Source organism: Galleria mellonella, unplaced genomic scaffold (genome assembly GCF_026898425.1).
Source record: "Galleria mellonella isolate WM207_F2 unplaced genomic scaffold, CSIRO_AGI_GalMel_v1 utg312, whole genome shotgun sequence".
Classification (NCBI taxonomy): domain Eukaryota; kingdom Metazoa; phylum Arthropoda; class Insecta; order Lepidoptera; family Pyralidae; genus Galleria; species Galleria mellonella.
The window spans coordinates 8,978,862-8,996,801 of NW_026442074.1; the positions used below are offsets into that span (position 1 = coordinate 8,978,862).

General features: G+C 31.2%; 1 protein-coding gene across 1 annotated transcript in view; it reads right to left on the reverse strand.

The window, feature by feature from the left end:
- The window catches only part of LOC113514651 (alpha-tocopherol transfer protein-like), a 29,804-nt gene extending 13,899 nt beyond the window's left edge, over positions 1 to 15,905 (reverse strand). The window contains exons 1-2 of the mRNA XM_052896010.1: positions 15,773 to 15,905; positions 3,492 to 3,651 (exon numbers count right to left, since the gene is read on the reverse strand). Coding sequence (XP_052751970.1) covers positions 3,492 to 3,645 — 154 coding nt within the window. The 5' untranslated portion in view covers positions 3,646 to 3,651; positions 15,773 to 15,905. The remainder of the gene's footprint in view (positions 1 to 3,491; positions 3,652 to 15,772) is intronic.
- Positions 15,906 to 17,940: the final 2,035 nt, after the last annotated feature.

Consider the following 17,940-nt stretch of genomic DNA (forward strand, 5'->3'; position numbering starts at 1 on the left):
GGAGACTGTATTGTGTGTTAGTGTAATTGTAATTCAAATAATGTAATAATTTTTGGTAAAATATTGCATTTTTCATATTAAAAAGTTCCTTGTACATTTTACAAAGAAATATGATCATGTCACATGAAATATATATTTTTTCGGTCATGAAATATTAATAATGATAATAATAACCCTTAGGCTCTATCAGGTCTGTCTCTACGTAGTTCCTTCTGAAAATCATCTTGGTTAATTCTTTATGAATTGGCTATTATGAGACAATGTCCCATCAGCATATACCGTTAATGCAGGCGGTATTGCCATTCCATTATTAGCCATTAAAAGAAAATGCTTGCGTGCTATTAGTATACGCAGGCGGGGCACTAGTGAAGGACAATAAGTGAGGATGAAGTCAGTTCATCAGTTGGCGAATCATGTCAAATTCATCAGGACTTAACCCAGATTTTTCCAGGTATATCGTGTGAAGATGGATCTCCATTGTGATGTACTTTTTTTTAATGGGTGAAAATGGAATGGTAAACCCGCCCGCGCTATCGGTATACACCGACGAGGCACCAGTGGAAGATGATAGGTGAGAATGAATGCAGGTCAGTTGGCCCACCATGATGAATTCGACAAGAATTAATCATGATGGTTTCCAGGGGGAACCGCGTGGAGGTCGACCTGAAAGGGTATATTGCTAGCAATGGGGCTATTAGACCTCATTACTTAAAATCCCTTTCCCCCTATTGTGATGTACTAATGTACTGTATGTAATGTACATACATAGCAAGCTGTGTTAATTTTATTATACATAAAATTTTATCACGATTTTATCCACTGTTAAAATGTACACTTTATATTCAGACACAGTTAAGAAATTTAAGAAAGTATCCTAAAATTGGGTACAATAAAATTTAGCAACAGTTAAGTATTTCTAAGTACTATCATAAGAATAAATTTATTCTTATACTACTGCACTAGTTTTTTTCATTCTGTCCATAAAAATGCTAACGGCCAAAAATTCTTTGATATTTGATGTCAATCACCATTTTTGATGTTTTATGTACATACTGCCTGTACAGTGCGATTTAGGGATTAAAACTATCACTACATAGGTATGAATGAATTAATGAATTTTTATTTACCATATATTTTTATAATAATAATAATAATATTTATTTAATTTCAAGGCCCATTTTGTTAGTTATAAATTTACTTAACCTATGTTATTAAATGAGCGATCATGACGCTCTTGCATTGACAACCTGTCCCACCCAATATTTTAGTATAAGACAGTCCGTTTTACCAACAATTATCTTCAGGACACTGTTTGAGCCAACACGCACACTGTCCATCAGCGAAACAATTCGTTTGTGCCGTATTGTAACTTGATCGTTGGCCATATTGTTTGCTAACGAAAAGTGCATTTAATTCATCTGATGATTAGCAAGAAATTATGCTACATAATACTATTTTTTTTTTAATAAACAATAGTAATAGTTTGCACGGTTTTGAATAGAGAATCAGTTCTTTGAGAGCGTTGTTTCGAGATGTTGCCACAGCATATGGAATAACCAGTGGTTCATTGGTTTTGGGTATGTCCCAAATGATTAAATGGTGTCCCAAACACATTGTTCAGTCTAGACATGTCTGTTAAATCACTAGTAGGAAGTAATTATTTAGACTTTATAAGCACTAATTGTAGAATTTTATGGAAGTTTTATTTACAATTACACAGTTTTATGTAGCATAAGTATTACACTTGAGTTAACGATGTAGCTTGAGATGCTTCATAATAATATACAATAGGATGTTGCTATTTTAATTTTAAGTAATTTATATTTCACATGTTACATGTGTATTGTTTTTAATTTTATAAGTTAATATTAACAAACATATTATTTAATTGGCCGTGTGGTTCCGGCATAGAATAGGCCAGCCCTTCCTATCCTGTGGGTGTAGTAAGAACCGACAGAGGGTTGGCGAGGGATAGGCAGTAGCGTCCTTCTTAAAACGTCTCTAAAACCTGACTGTGGTTGTTTGGCAGGCGTATTTCCTGTCAAGTGTGGCAACTATTGGCAAAACTCCTTAAGGGGGAGGCTTATGTTCAGCAGTGGTAAGTTAAAGGTTGATATCATGAAATTATTTAATTATTAAATACAATAAATTGCTAATTTTAATGAAATAAAAAAAAAAAAACGTATAAATAAAAAAATACAAGTCATTTGACAATGGCAAGAGAATAATTTATATTAATGTTTTTGCTATTTATTCTTTATCAAATCTTTTTAAGCGGCTCCGAAAAGAATGAGATTCGTAATTTTATTGTTTTTTTTTGTGTTTGTTACCTCATAACTCTGCCAGTTCTTAACCGATTTGAAAAATTCTCTTTTTATCTGAAAGGATATACTTACAGATTGATCCCATAGAAATTTATCTAAATCAGTTTAGTAGTTTTATTTTTAGACCAAAATAACTAGTATTGTCATAATGGAAGTAGGTTTTTTATGGAACACAATCTTTAATTATTACTACAATTTTTTTTTTTATACAACTTAAAATGGCAAACAAGCTAACTGCCCACCTGATGGAAAGTGGTAACCGTCGTCTATAGACATGAGCAGTACCATGGACATAACAGAGGATACTGTTTCGCCCATGATACCCCCCATGCGTTGCCATTCCTGAGGACTCAGGTGTTATTACTCTGTACCCTGTAAATTCACGCCATATCCCACTATTCAAACCGAAACATAGTCATGGAAACATAACTGCTTCATGGTAGAAACACGAATGGCACAGAGGTACCCAAGCAATCGACTTTTGTATAATCTACAGATACTATACAACAGGTGTATTCTATAATTACACTATATTAGTACGTAGTTAGGGAACTAAGTCGATGGAGCATTTGATGTGGAAATCCATTTTGCTCTTTTTTCAACTGATAAGGAAAGGATGAGTACATTTGTTTTTTTTTTTTCGATGGGTGAAAATGGTATGGTAACCGCGCCTGCGCTAACGGAATACGCTAGCGGAGCACCAGTGAAGGGTGATTGCTGAGAATGTAAACAGGCCAGTTAGCCCATCATGATGAATTTCTTAGGAATTAACCATGATAGTTTCCAGGGGGAACCGCGTGGAGGTCGACCTGGTTGGGTATATTGCTAGCAATGGATTCTCAGTCTCCATTACTAACAATCCCTTTCCCTCCGAGTACATCTGTTAGGACACTGTAGAGTTTGCAGTGAGGAATTAAAATCTACGAAACATAAAAGCAATTGTGAGTCGTTAAAAAGTATGGATACGAGTCTATTATAGGAATAACTTCAACGATCAAGTAAGGCAGGGAAACACGAAAGATCCCAATGGCTTGAATTACGAGTGAATGTGATCTGAGAACGTGTTAATACCATCTGTCAGCGTTCTGAAAGACCTAATAACAACGTAGTATCTAAGTAGTAAGCGAAGTGGAAGATTAAGTCAGATGTTTTATGCTTCCGGCTTACCCCATTCATCAGGTAGGTGCGGCTGCTTCCTCAACCATTCCTTGATCGCGGCCAGATCTTGATTACGTGTATTCACATCCTCGTTGAGCTCAACTCTGATTTTCTTCCACATCTCACCCGAAGGCTGGACTAGAAGTTCAGATTTTAGCTTCATTTTTACCTGAAACAATGTTTTAAGTAAATTTTATCGGCTATTTCATTCACGTAGATTTTAACAATAAATTTGTAAAGTTACAAAGTATTATTCCCACATATTTAATGTTCAATTTGGAATGATACAAAAATTTACTGGGTACAGAGGAATAACATCTGAGTCCTCAGGAATGGCAACGCATGGGGGGTATCATGGGCGAAACAGTATACTTTGTTTTGTCCATGGTACTGCTCATGTCTATAGGCGACGGTTACCACTTTCCATCAGGTGGGCCGTCAGCTTGTTTGTCATTCTAAGTTGTATAAAAAAAATCACTCGATAGAACTAGTAACCGTTCTTGCTATTGGCGCTATCGACTCATGTCTATACATAAAAAAAACAGCATAAACTTCACAGAATACATTATGATATCACTTTATAATATTATGTACTATTAAGTTGACACTCTCAACAGACTTCAAAAAGAAGGTTCTCGAATCTTCTTTTTGAAGTCTGTTTCGAAAATTCTTTTTATATCTGAAACAATATACTTTCAGATTGATGTCATAGAAATTTTATCAAAATCGATACAGTAGTTTAGTTTTAAAAACAAAATAACTGATTTTGCTACGATAAAATTTTCTGTTTCCTTTTGTGGAACAAAATTTCAAAATTATATGGTAATTATTGTCAAATAATAAAAACATAATGTTTACATTTGACCCTCGAAGCTATGGGACAATGCTGAAACCATTCTATAACCATGATTAATGGAAGGCCACAGTGAGGTGTTAGTCTCACGGCCATTACTGCCTATCATTATCAATTATGAAGACGTTTGCAAATCTTTTGTTCTGTGTTATTATAAGACCGGATTTTTCCGCTTCAGATAGAATCATAAGTTGTTTATTCCGGTGAGCGTGATGTAATTTACTAGTTGAAACCCATGGTTTTATCTGTGTAAATTATAGATTAAAAATATTGGCATTTGATAATTTAGGATAGTGGGACATCAGTGGGCCTACCATGAAATGAAATTCCGAAGTTTCGGACTCAATTTCGTGTTTTTGTTCACACCTAAATCGGGCCAGTAAATGGAGCTTAATATTTCGTTCGTCATAAATCCTACCATAAAAGTTCCAAGGAATAATATTTTCATATTTTTAATGTTTTTAAACGGTAAGTATTATGTAATTTTAACATTAAATTTGTGTTTCGTTCGGCTCCGAAATTTCGGAAAACATTTCATGGTAGGCTCTCTATTTTAAGTCCGCTCGTTTAAGTGTGATTAAGGACTGTCTTGTATGCAATTTCGTCGCCAAATATTATAAATAACAAAGTTCATATTTAATCCAATGTTTGAGAGTTTATTAAAAATAAATTAAAAATATTGAATGGGTATAAATTTTTAGCTGAAAATGTATAATAAATTACCTATTACAATAATACGTTTGCCAATAACAAATTTAAAAATAAAATAATCAATATCATACCATTCGTTATCTGTCCACTGCTGAACATAGGCATTATAAGGTTTTGCCTGTAGTTGCTATGCTTGGTTGATGGTTTCCAGGGGAACCACGTGGAGAGCGACCTAATAGGGTATATTGCTAGCAATGGGACTTATAGTCCGCATTACTAACTATCCCTTCCCCCATAGCATCCGAAGTTAGGTTTTTGTGATATTTTAAGGGGAACGTTGATGCCCATTTCTGTATTTCTATGTTCAAAAGTGGATCAAACAGATACGAGCTACGGTGTAGTTGTTTTTTTTAAACAAATTTCAATTTATCACTGCATAATTACATTTCTGTTTTGCCAAAGATTGACTAGGAGAGAATGCTGCATAGCATTAAGTCTGCTTTTTTCACTAAACTTTTTTGTAATGTGGTCTAATAAACAATGAATAAATAAACAAAAGAACGTAAATATAAAGTAAATATAGTGTGTGACGACAATTGTTACATTGGTTAATAAAAGATATGAATATGATAGCTATAACAACGTCCTATGGGTATGGTCTCGTCTCTCGATTTCTTATTAGTAAAATAACTTTATACCTAAATTGGAACGATGTGACCGATCTGCGTAATTCAATACTCTTTGTTAACGTGCTAATTGCTCAAAGAATAATGGCCAGTAAGAGGTAATGTCAAACCCGTACACTCAAGTTCCTTAATAACAGGAAGCACTCTTTAAAATTGGTAATGTTTCCTTGAGACAATTTATACTATCGAAATATAAGATGAAGTCATGAGCGTTCGTTGGGTATTTAATATAGATCGCACAGGTTATACATACTAGTCGTGTCCTGCGGTTTTGTTCAGAGTAGGTACATTCAGTACTTTTTGTGTGAAAGAATAGCAAAATATTTATCCATCGTCATAAAATTTCATGTTTATAATAGTAGTAGGACATAACATTTTTAAGGGTCTACCATGGAATGAAATTCCGTTATTTTCGGACTTGATTTTGTGTTTTTTTTCATACCGCAATTGGTCCAGTAAGTAGAGTTTGATATTTCGTTCGTTATAAATCCTACAATTAAAGTCCAAAGGAACGATCTTTTAAATTTTTTTTTAATATATATATATATATATATATATATATATATATATATATATATATATATATATATATATATATATATATATATATATATATATATATATATATATATATATATATATATATATATATATATATATATATATATATATATATATATATATATATATATATATATATATATATATATACATATAGATAAAAAATCCCCTGCTTAAAGCTAATTTAGATGTAATTACGTATAACTACATAATACCTTGGATAATTTTTTTATAGACGATTTGATGTATCTTATATTGTCATTGAGAGACATTGATGATGAGTGATGCATGATTGATTGCACTATTTAACTTTTTTATTGTTACACGATGATTATATTATTAATAAATGGGTCAAGTCTGTATGTCTATCATATGTATGTATGTCGTGTCTGCATGTGTATATCTGTATGCAGGTCACATATTAATTTAAATTTCAATAATTGAAATCTTTTTTTTGTTTATTTAATTTTACAGATATTTTATTTTACCGATTTAGAGATTAGATTATAGTTTATAGAAAAGGCACCTTAGACTCGATCCCATATATTAAAATGTGCTTTGACCGTAAGATAAACTACAGTATTCAAGCAAATGACAATAATATTACCTCTTTTCAATTACTACATTTACATTAACATTAATTATATTTGTTAAAATATTTGGTACCTATTTATTATTCTGAAAACGGAATGCGCATTTTTTTAAATATTTAAAAAGAAGAACACAATTGTGGGAGTCAATATGGTGCGAATTAAATTAAAAATGAGGTTAGATAGCAGTGTGTTGTGATATTATTGTGTATAAACACGGGTTTGCGTCACTTTGAACAAAAAATGATATGATATAATTTCTATGCAACCAATTAATAGAATGCGAAAATTTTGCGCTATAAACTAACTAGGTTTTTATGATGCCTATCGATATCGATACTTAGGACCATGAATTGTATAATGAATGTATCACACTGAATATTCATTTATTTTATTGTATTGATACTTCTAGATAGTTGCATAGTTTCATTTTTTAGTTTTGTTAATATTAGGGCAGTGCTGACTCTAAAAAATCCAGCAATAATTTTTTTTGCCGAGTATATTCAGCCTAAAATAAAAAAAATAAAAAATACATAGTTTAATTCTTTATGCTTATTGGTTTTATCTTACTTATTTAACATTGAAACAAGCTATCTGCTTTGTTTATCCTATGTAACATGCATAACACGTCTAGTGTGGTCAGCTGTATAATATCTTAAGCATAGTACGCAGTATTATCACGACTATTATCATCGCTTTATAAACATTGGTAGTAATTTATTAGCATATTTTGTTCTACTAATTTTCTTTCCATCTTGTCGACTACAGATAAAAGTGATTTGTGAATGTATCTTTATATATATAATACGAATTACAGGCTTAGTATGTTTACTGTTGCCAATGTCTAAAAATTTATTTTTACCAATTATACCTACCTTTCCCACAGTTTCGTCCGTGTGAATTAGAACATAAAGTATTATATTCGTTGTTTTTTTTTATGGGTGATTATGGGTTAATAACCCCGCATGGCGGAGCACCAGTGAAGGGTGATAGATGAGAATGAAAACAAGCCAGTTAGCCCATCATGATGAATTCATCACAAATTAACCATGATAGTTTCCAGGGAGAACCGCGAGGAGGTTGACCTGGTTGGGTATATTGCTAGCAATAGGATTCTCAGTCTCCATTACTGATAATCCCTTTCCCCCCAAAGTAATAATGTTACAACACTATATACCCAATATTGCTAGCAATGGGATTCCAGTCTCCATTACTAACAATCCCTTTCCCCCCCTACACTAGTGGATTAGGTCTAACTGTTCTTACATTTAGAGTCAACCACAGCATGCTTTGTGTTTAACAAAAGACTAACAAAACTGTTCTGAATTACCGAAGATATCGCGTAATATATGTACAAAAAAATGAAGACGCACTAAGAACATCCTTCTTTATATGTTTTAAAAATAGATTGAGTATTCAAAGTGCGAATCACGGAAGTGCGACAATACAGAAGTACGAAAAAATCTACTCATTACAATTTATCTACATTAAATCATTACATTAGAAAAAAAATAAAGATAGATACTCTTTACAAAAAAATGTAAAGACTAAGAACGTGTAATACATAATACGATATTTTTTTTTATAATTTTTGTCTATTTATCAACAGATTTCAAAAAAGGAGTTCTCAATTCTGTTAGTTTTTTTTTGTTTCATTATATCAACCATTTACTGTACTCCGTTAAATATAACCTTCTCCTATTAAGAAGGTTTTGCCAGTAATTGCCACGCTTGGTATGCGGGTTGGCAACCGCAGTTAGGGTTTTGGTGAAATTTTAAAAGGGACACTGCTGTCCATCACTCGATCTTTAAGTCCCCTAGAGACTACAGCATAGGTTCATCAAAAAGGGTATATATATTAAGATTTCTTCAGGGTCGGCAACGTGCACGTGATACCCTTGGTGCTGTACACGTTAATATGCTACAGTGTTCGATCACTATCAGACGGGCGGTATACTTCTTTGCCAACTTTGTGGTGAAAAAAAAAAAACTAAATGAAAAGCTAACTCAATTTTGTTTAAATTATCTCAGTAACATTTCCTTAATGAAATTAGTAACATATCAAATAAAATGTGTATTACAAAAAGCAGACTGTTGTATGGGTTGGGTGAGTTATATAGTTTGTTTATATATATATATATATATATATATATATATATATATATATATATATATATATATATATATATATATATATATATATATATATATATATATATATATATATATATATACGTTTTATATATATATAAAGTTTTTAATAGTAGAATTATATACAACATATTTTATAATTAACTTATGAGTATGTACATTAGAGTAGTTTTTAAATAATGAATTAAAATCATTGAAAAATGTTTAATATATTTTTTTAATCGACTATATATTAATAATAATTGCTAATTAATAAATGATAATAGCGACGTTGCCTTATAATTTAAAGTTTTTTTTTTATTGGTAAAGGGCTAATGTTGCCCTTTAAGCCACTAACAAACAACTAAGGAGACAGGATATTAAAAGAGGACGTAATTTAAATTTATGTTTGCTCTTAAGACAAACAATACTCGAGTTATTTCAGACTTTAACTTGGAGTAAATAAATTAATAGTTTCATCTTGATAAGTAAATTATGAAATGAGGAAAATACCAGACAATAGTATAGTTCGCGAGCAAAATAACAGTAGTCTTTAGTAATGACAACGTTGTGATAATTTTATGCAATTCCTTAGCCTTTCATTGTATTTCATCTCTGTAATTTATACCTAATGTCAGTATGCAATTATAATGGATGACTCTTTTGAATTTGTATGTTATATTTTGTATTTGTAACATTAAGTAAAACATACAAATAAATTAGGAACCTCTTTCTTTTTGAAGTTGCTTAAAAAAGATGTTTTCCAATTCGATTGTATTTTTATTTTGTTCGTCACTTCAGAACTGCGTTATTTATAAACTGATTTGGACAATTCTTTTTTTTATTTAAAACAATATATTTTCAGATTAATCTCGTCGAAATTTTATTAAAATCGATTTTTGTAGTTTAGTTTCTAAATCAACATAACTGGTATTGCCAGTATTAAAAATCAACGTTTCTTTGTGGAGGAAAATCTTAAATTATTCAACGCAATGCATTCCTGTAGGATAAGTAATTTACAAACAAGTTCACGTAGAAAATACGAGGTCTAGGCTGGACTAGGTTATGGTAATATACCTGGTAAGTGAAGCAGTACAGTTATATTGCACGAGATAACTGCACGCAACACCCCAGGTCTGTGCAACTGTAACGGTACAAAGTAATTACATTTATAGAACAATAAGTTTATGGGAACTGAACGAAGTGAGAGCCGTCACTACTATGTATTGTTCTATCTATGGCTTTACGAATAATGGTATATATCATGGGCTGGCCGACTATACCTAAGATCTACTGTTTATTGACGAAACTCTGTACGATCTACACAAACAAAATAGTTCAGCACATAATTGTGTAATATTTTTTTTTTTAAAACTGAAAACTATTCTTAGTAATTACTTCGTTATATTAGTGTAAGCATTGCGTGTAAGCATTTTCCACTAGATTAGCAAAATATTATATTTTTTGCCTTGCCAAGATTGACTGGACTAAAAGTCGCTATCGACTGGTTGGCCACTCCTGGTGATATATACATATGTCAAAATTATAACTATCATCTATTTCAATCGAACTTAGGGAAAAAGTAATAAGTCCTTTTAACCAACTTCAAAGAAGGAGGTTCTGATTTCGGTTTTTTTTTAACGTTTGTTACCTCATTTCTACATCAGTTGATTTGGAAATTCTTATCTAAAAGCATATGCTTTGATATTGGTCCCATAGAAATTTTATTAAAACCGGTTAAGTGGTTTAGTTTTAAATTAAAATAACTGGTTTTGTTACAATTGAAGGAGGTTGTTTTTTTTTTTTGTGAAACACAATTTTTTTTTTATTTATTTTATTTACAGATTATTTTTTTAATTATCGTACAAACTTATATTATAGATATATAAATTAAATTAGTAACAAATCGAAATATTCAATTAATTACTAGATTTTTTATTTATCGTCAATAGATTATCTATTATTATTATTTGAGTAATGGGCTTGGTCAAGCAGAAAAACCTGTAACGCTGCGACCTTCGTGATCTTTTGTGTTCGAGTATTTTAAAGTTCGCTCGTAATTCCTGTTTTTATATTCTCAGGGTATAAATGGGTATAAATGTATTTTCCAAATATATATATCATTTGTGTATAAGTGGGCTGCAGCCACAAATTACGTGCCCTGCCGTTTTTTTTAATTGTGACAAAATCTGCATCTGTAAACACTTTTTGGGCATAAGCCTAGTTGCGCTATGCGCTTATTTAGTTTGTAGTGTCTAATGAAAGCCTTTATTATTATACAGAATAGACTGTCAAAATTTTTGGTCAATTAAATTATTCTTTTGTCTACATTTTCATTAAGATATTTAAGAAAAAATAAATATCAGGGATATTAATAAGAGCAATAGAAGCCATAACAATATTTCCGTCTTAACTATATATTTGTCTGTAATCATACAAAAAATATTAAAGTATGCGATTTTCTCAATATGGTTGACCATCATGGTTGAACTTAAAATTTGTTGTATGTTTCGTCCCAAAATCTACGCGTGTGAAATAGCAAGCAATCCTTACTAATATTAAAAATATGAAAGGGAGTTTGTTTGTTACTTTAAGGACTTGACAAATCGCTGTAAAATTTTGATATGCACGTACTATATAAGATGAAGAAAGATTTTTTTTTATTATTATTTTAAGGGCTTTTACCTTCTTCAGGCATATCAGTCCTATCGTACCCTGAACAAATTTCTCAAACAAAACTTTATCTACTTTCCCAAGATGCGGAAAGAGAAGAAATAATGGGCATCAATAATTTACAGAGATGTTCAAAAATTTCTGGTTTAAGTTCAGCTAACATAGATTGAATAAGACCAACATTCAATTTATTTAAGTTAAAGTGGCGCATGAATTATTCTCTTTCCTTTGTGTTAATACGACGCTCTAATAGAATATGATGCATATCATCGATGGTATGAAGAAAGATATAGGCTACTCTTTATCCTGGTCAAGATATGGACATATCTTGGTTGTGGTAAGTCGAGGGTAAAAGCCAGAGTCAATAATAAAAGAAAAATGAAGTTACAAACGTGCTTCTAACAGAGATTGAGACATTTGCATTTACTTCCGCGCAAATGACAAACGCTCTACTAACAATTTCTTCCCTCCCTCCCTTACACGTTTGTTTAAAAATAACAATACTGTAAAGAATACAAATTGTTTTATTAAAACAATAAGAATAAAGGATATATTCTTATTGTTTTAATAAAACAATTTGTATTCTTTACAGTATTGTTATTTTTAAACAAACGTGTAAGGGAGGGAGGGAAGAAATTGTTAGTAAATGGCCCCTATTGGTAGCAATATACACTATCAGGTCGATTTCTGCGTGGTTCCCATTGGAAACTATTGTGGGTAATTTCTGCTGAATTTGTTATGATGAGTCAACTTCATCCTGACTAATTATTCATTGGCATACTGTCAGTGTAGGCAGGGTTGCCATTGCATTTTCATCTTTTAAAAAAATCCTAACGTATATTTGTTGCAAATAAAGCATATTTTCTACTTTTTTTCTCTGAATTACTAAAGGAAAAGGATTAAATGACTATATCATCATCATCGTTTCAGCCGTTAACTGTCTACTACTAAACATAAGCTTCCCCCTTGGGTTTTGCCAGTAGTTGCTATGCTTGGCAGACGGATTGAATATCGTATCTAGGCTTTGGAGATGTTTTAAGAGAGACGCTGCTGCCTCGCCCTCTCTTAGTTACCTCTTATGACACCCACGGGAAAGAAAGGGGTGGCCCTTTTATGCCGGGCCCACACGGCTTAAATAACTATATAATTATCGTTATATACACCAGAAAGCAAATTATTGTTTTTTCGACATAATGTTGAAATAGATATAGTGATTCTAATTCATTTTATACTGTAAAATCTCGAAATTCGAAGTCATATGTTCGAAAATGTTTGTCGTGGTTCGAATCGATGCTATTCGTCTCAAACGTTCGTAATTATTCAAACCAACTCGATCGGCTTTTCCTCGAGAAATCGACATACTTAGAATAACGTAAATTGATTTTTGCTCGAAAAATGTTCGAATTCGATTTTTTTCTCGAATTCATGATTACATGATGATGGACATAAAACTAAATTAAAAAACTTCGAGTTTTATGTACTTTACTATGTACTGCCACTAACCTAGTACTACTATAATACAAGTAGTATGTATTAGTACTAAACTATAATACACACAAATATAATTGACACTCCGGCGATTTTTCTCAATATACGCGAATATTAAAAATCGTTCTCTATGCACATCACTAACTGTCATACTTTTTTTTAATAGTTTTCCGGCTTTGGATATTTCCTTACACTCCATCTTTAATCTATATCAGTTTTATTGTAGTAAATAATCTTGCCGATGATGTTATCTATTCGATTCCATATCTAATTGTCATACTGTATTGTGTAGTGTTGTGCAATACGTCAATGTCGCAGATGACAGTGACGTACCCCGGATACGGACAAGTATTATGCTGACCTTCGTTGATTGGGACATACGAGTATGTGCCCACAAGACAATGTGTTGCAAAATGTATGAGCGCTCAGTAGTGAGTTTGAGATGGTTTAATAATTTTGCATTGTAAGAAAACAAAGACTTCATTGTAAGACTATTTGAGTGTTACAAAGCATTGTAAGAAAAAAGAAAGAAAAACAAGAAAGAAAAAGTAATTAAATTAACCTTATCGATAAGAATATTATCTTTATTAATATTATAAAAAAGGATTTGTTTGTTTGTATATGATAAACTAAAAAACAGTTATTACAATAACTGCTTTTTAAAATTGTTTTACCCATAGAAAGCTGAATTTTATTTTAATAATAATATATTAAATTAAAGTACTCATAAATCATCATCATCATCAAGTAAATTTAAGTACTCATGTTACAATTTTTATTTATAATGATTTAATTTAAATTATTAAAAATATTTTTAGTATTTTTTTTTATTTAGTCATGTTAAAATTTAGACTAGTTAAGTACAAACTTACTTTACCACAGATACAAATCATATTACTTATAGTTGTATATATTATGAAATCAAAGAAAATGAGAATCAAGTAAAACACGTGTATTAGAGTTATATAAATTATTTCCAATAAATAAAATACTTAAATAACATAGTATATCCCATTATTGAAATCATTTATGTTAAGTGTTTATAATAAGCACCTACCAGTTATTATAATGTTACACATAAATGAACAATGGGAAAACAAGTCAACTGACTTTATCGATGCAACATCATTGACAATAAAAAAAATAGTCATTTTATTTTAAGTAATTTGACTTATTACCACTAGCTTTTGCCAAATACTTCGTATGCATAAATTTTGGAATTAAATAACTATTTCTAGATAGTATATCAAGATAAAACCTTAGATTAAATAGATAGAGCAACGAGCTTCAAAAACGGCTCAACTTTTTGTCAGTTAATTTAATTGTCAAATTAGTTGATTCGTTTTTTTTTATCAGTGTTTTACATAGGTACTTATACATAAAATGTATCTTTATGTATTTAATAAATAAAATGAGTGTTTACGCATTAAAAAGATGCAGAATTTATAAGACAAAATAAATATAGAAGTTGTAAAGGAATCACTCGTAACTATTTATCACGCAAAATTGTATGAAAAAGTTGATCCGTTTTTCTCGAAACATTTCTATGGAGATACTCTATCTATATAATCTAAGGATAAAACATACACTAGATTTTAAGTTTGACTTTCAGAAATACAGTTATGAAAATTGCATCCAATTTGTTTAAATTATTATTGCGTGACGACAGAACAAGCACACAGACAGACAGATAAAATTTGTAAACAATTTTAGCTTTTATTGTTCATACATACATCATTTTGTAACGATTTTTTTATACCATTCAAATAAAATAAAATGTAAAATTCAAGCATACGGCCCACCTGATGGTATGTGGTTACTGTGTGTTTGAATTCTCACATACAAAGTAAAATTCTTCAAAAGGGGGGTAAAGAGGTTTCTTCAGGGTCGGCAATACCCCTGATATTGCAGGCATTCATAGGCTACAGTAACCGTTTACCATCAGACGGGCTGTATGCTTGTTTTCCACCCTCGTGATATAAAAAAAGTATGAGTTATAAAGTTTATTTTTTGTATATTATTGCAGTGAGCGAATGCTGGCAAGTTCCGTTCGATAGAAAGTGGTAAACGTCGCTTACAAATACACTATAAACATCACAGAATATACTGTGCTATCCATGGGAAGCCCTGCATGTTTTGTTCAATTCACGCAGAAATCGGTATTGAGCCTATTGTGTCAGAGTTAATAGATGTAAGCTAATTCGTTAGATTATTTAAAAAAAAAAAATATTTTTATGAAATTGACTGTCATTTTGTTAGTAAATAAATATTACTAAAAATAGGTTCCTTTAATTTTTATTGATGGGAGAAATAATTCTTTTGTTTGCTAATAAATTATTGAGATTAGATGGGAGTAAAGTCTTTGGAAAACAGTTTATGGTGAAGTTAGAATAAAATCTATATTAACTCTTAAAATAAATTATCTTAGAAACAATTATAAATTAACTAAATTATTAACTAACTAATAAATTGTTATTATTTAAAACAATAATAAAAGTAAAAAGAAAAATATAATAATAAAAGAATAACAGTACACAAAGCAATAACTGATACATATTTTTTAACATATTGGATTTTCAAAAAGGGTTTCAGTAACCATAGACTAAAATTGTACTGGTAATTTGGTTTTAATAAATCACAAAATAAAAATATACTCACGTTCGTACGCAGAGACGTTAAAATACACGTGACGTGGCTCGCGACCGTCCGGCCACAAAGCACAATGTGAACTGACTAACGTAACCTCACACCTTAATCTCTTAGCTGTTGGGCAATGCAGCCTTTTGTAAACACACGCTTGCTTATTCTCACGAGCAATGCGGTGTCGTTACAAATATATTTTCAATATAACTCAATGTAAATGTAAATAAATGAATAATTAACTCGACTTATAGTCGGGTTACTTATTCTAGATATTATATATCGTCATAGTCGTAGAATACTGACGGATCTACATATGTAATATTTGTCAGATACGTCAGTATTCTATGACTATGACGATATATTATGCGTTTAAATGTTATTTTTATATTCATCCAAAATTCCTTCAACTCCCATATTTAAGTGATACGATTTGGAATCATTATTGGAAAATTTTAATTTGTAATTTGTGAGTTACTAGCTGTATTCCGGGGCTTTGACCACGTAAATGAGTAAGTATATACAGTATCTTATGTGCTAAGTTACTATGTAATTACTCAAATTTTATTCAAGTTTATTCTGTAATTTTTGCGTAAAAGAGTAAGAAACATCCATTCATCCATTCATCCATCGTTACAGACTTTCGAACTTATTATATTATTATTTAATTTATTAATATTTTTTTTTATTTAATTATCATACATAAATACATTAAAAAAATTGGATTTTTAGTACCACTTAAACCTCTTGGGCTTTATTTACTATATTTATGTTTGTCAACCATTAAAGGGATGCTTAAAAAATAACTTTACCAGATTATAGTTTACTCGACCGAAACAAAAGTGTAAATAATATTTGTTTAATAATACAAGTTGTGTCGAATATAGGTCAGTATATTTATGTAATTGCAATATCTTTAAGGAATTGAAAGTGCAACAATTGAATTAACTACTTATGTATATAGATATTAAAGTAAAAATCTATATAAATTTGTGTAAGTAAACAGATATACAGGAAGTTTGTGTAAAGTTGAACAAATGTGAAGGATAAAAAAGCTGTAAACGTCTAAAATTGGTAATGACTAAGTAAACTATAGGTTTTATGAATAACTTCTCCATCCCTTATTACTTGTACTAAAGGGGATCGATAAGGAAGGAACTCTTATTATAATTATTTCAGCCGTTAACTACCCACTGCTGGACTTAAGCATTCCCCATAAGGGGAGTTTTGCCAGTAGTTGCCACGTTTGACAGGCGGGTTGGCAACCGCAGTTGGCTTTTAGAGAGGTTTTAAGAGGGACGCTGCTGCCCATCCCTTGTCCGCCATTCCTCGCAGGAAGGAACTTACTCATTTATTATTAATTTTATAACAAACTCACTTATTAAGTAAGTATTAGTAAGGATTATTCTGGCATACTCTCGAATTATCGATGTTTATATATTTCTGTTATATATCTAGAATATATTACCCACGATTACGTGAGCACCAATCATTGAAACTTTGGTAAATCTCTCCTTTAATAATTTTGAGTTTTTACTGGTGTGGTTGTTTCTGTATAAAAAATAAGTATTTTTTATTCAAATAAACTTAATTAACAGCCTATGGAAGAGGCCTATATTCAGCAGTGGACAGATAATGACTGACATGATAATGACATTTTTTTAGACAACTTACAGTGGCAAACAAGCTGACGGCCCACCTGATGGAAAGTGGTAACTGTCGTCTATAGACAGAGCAGTACCATGGACATAACAGAGTATACTGTTTCGCCCATGATACCTCCCATGCGTTGCCATTCCTGAGGACTCAGGTGTTATTCCTCTGTACCCTGTAAATTCACGCCATATCCCACCCTTCAAACCGAAACACAGCCATGCAAACACAACTGCTTCACGGTAGAAACACGAATAGGACAGAGGTACCTACCGACCGACCGACCGAGTACCGACTTTTGTACAAGTCTCCCTCTGGTATTTTTGGTAGTTTTGATGCATCTACCGCCCAGCTGCAATTTTAGTTGAGAAAAACGGGCAAGAAATACAGTTGTTGCTATATGTATGGTACGACAATAGCATCTTCATAAATATATTGTGACATTAATTGCTATCTCTACGAACTAGGGTGCATAGGAAGGGGATAGGCTATGGAAATTACTCTGCAATATCTTACCATTCGAAACGAAATAA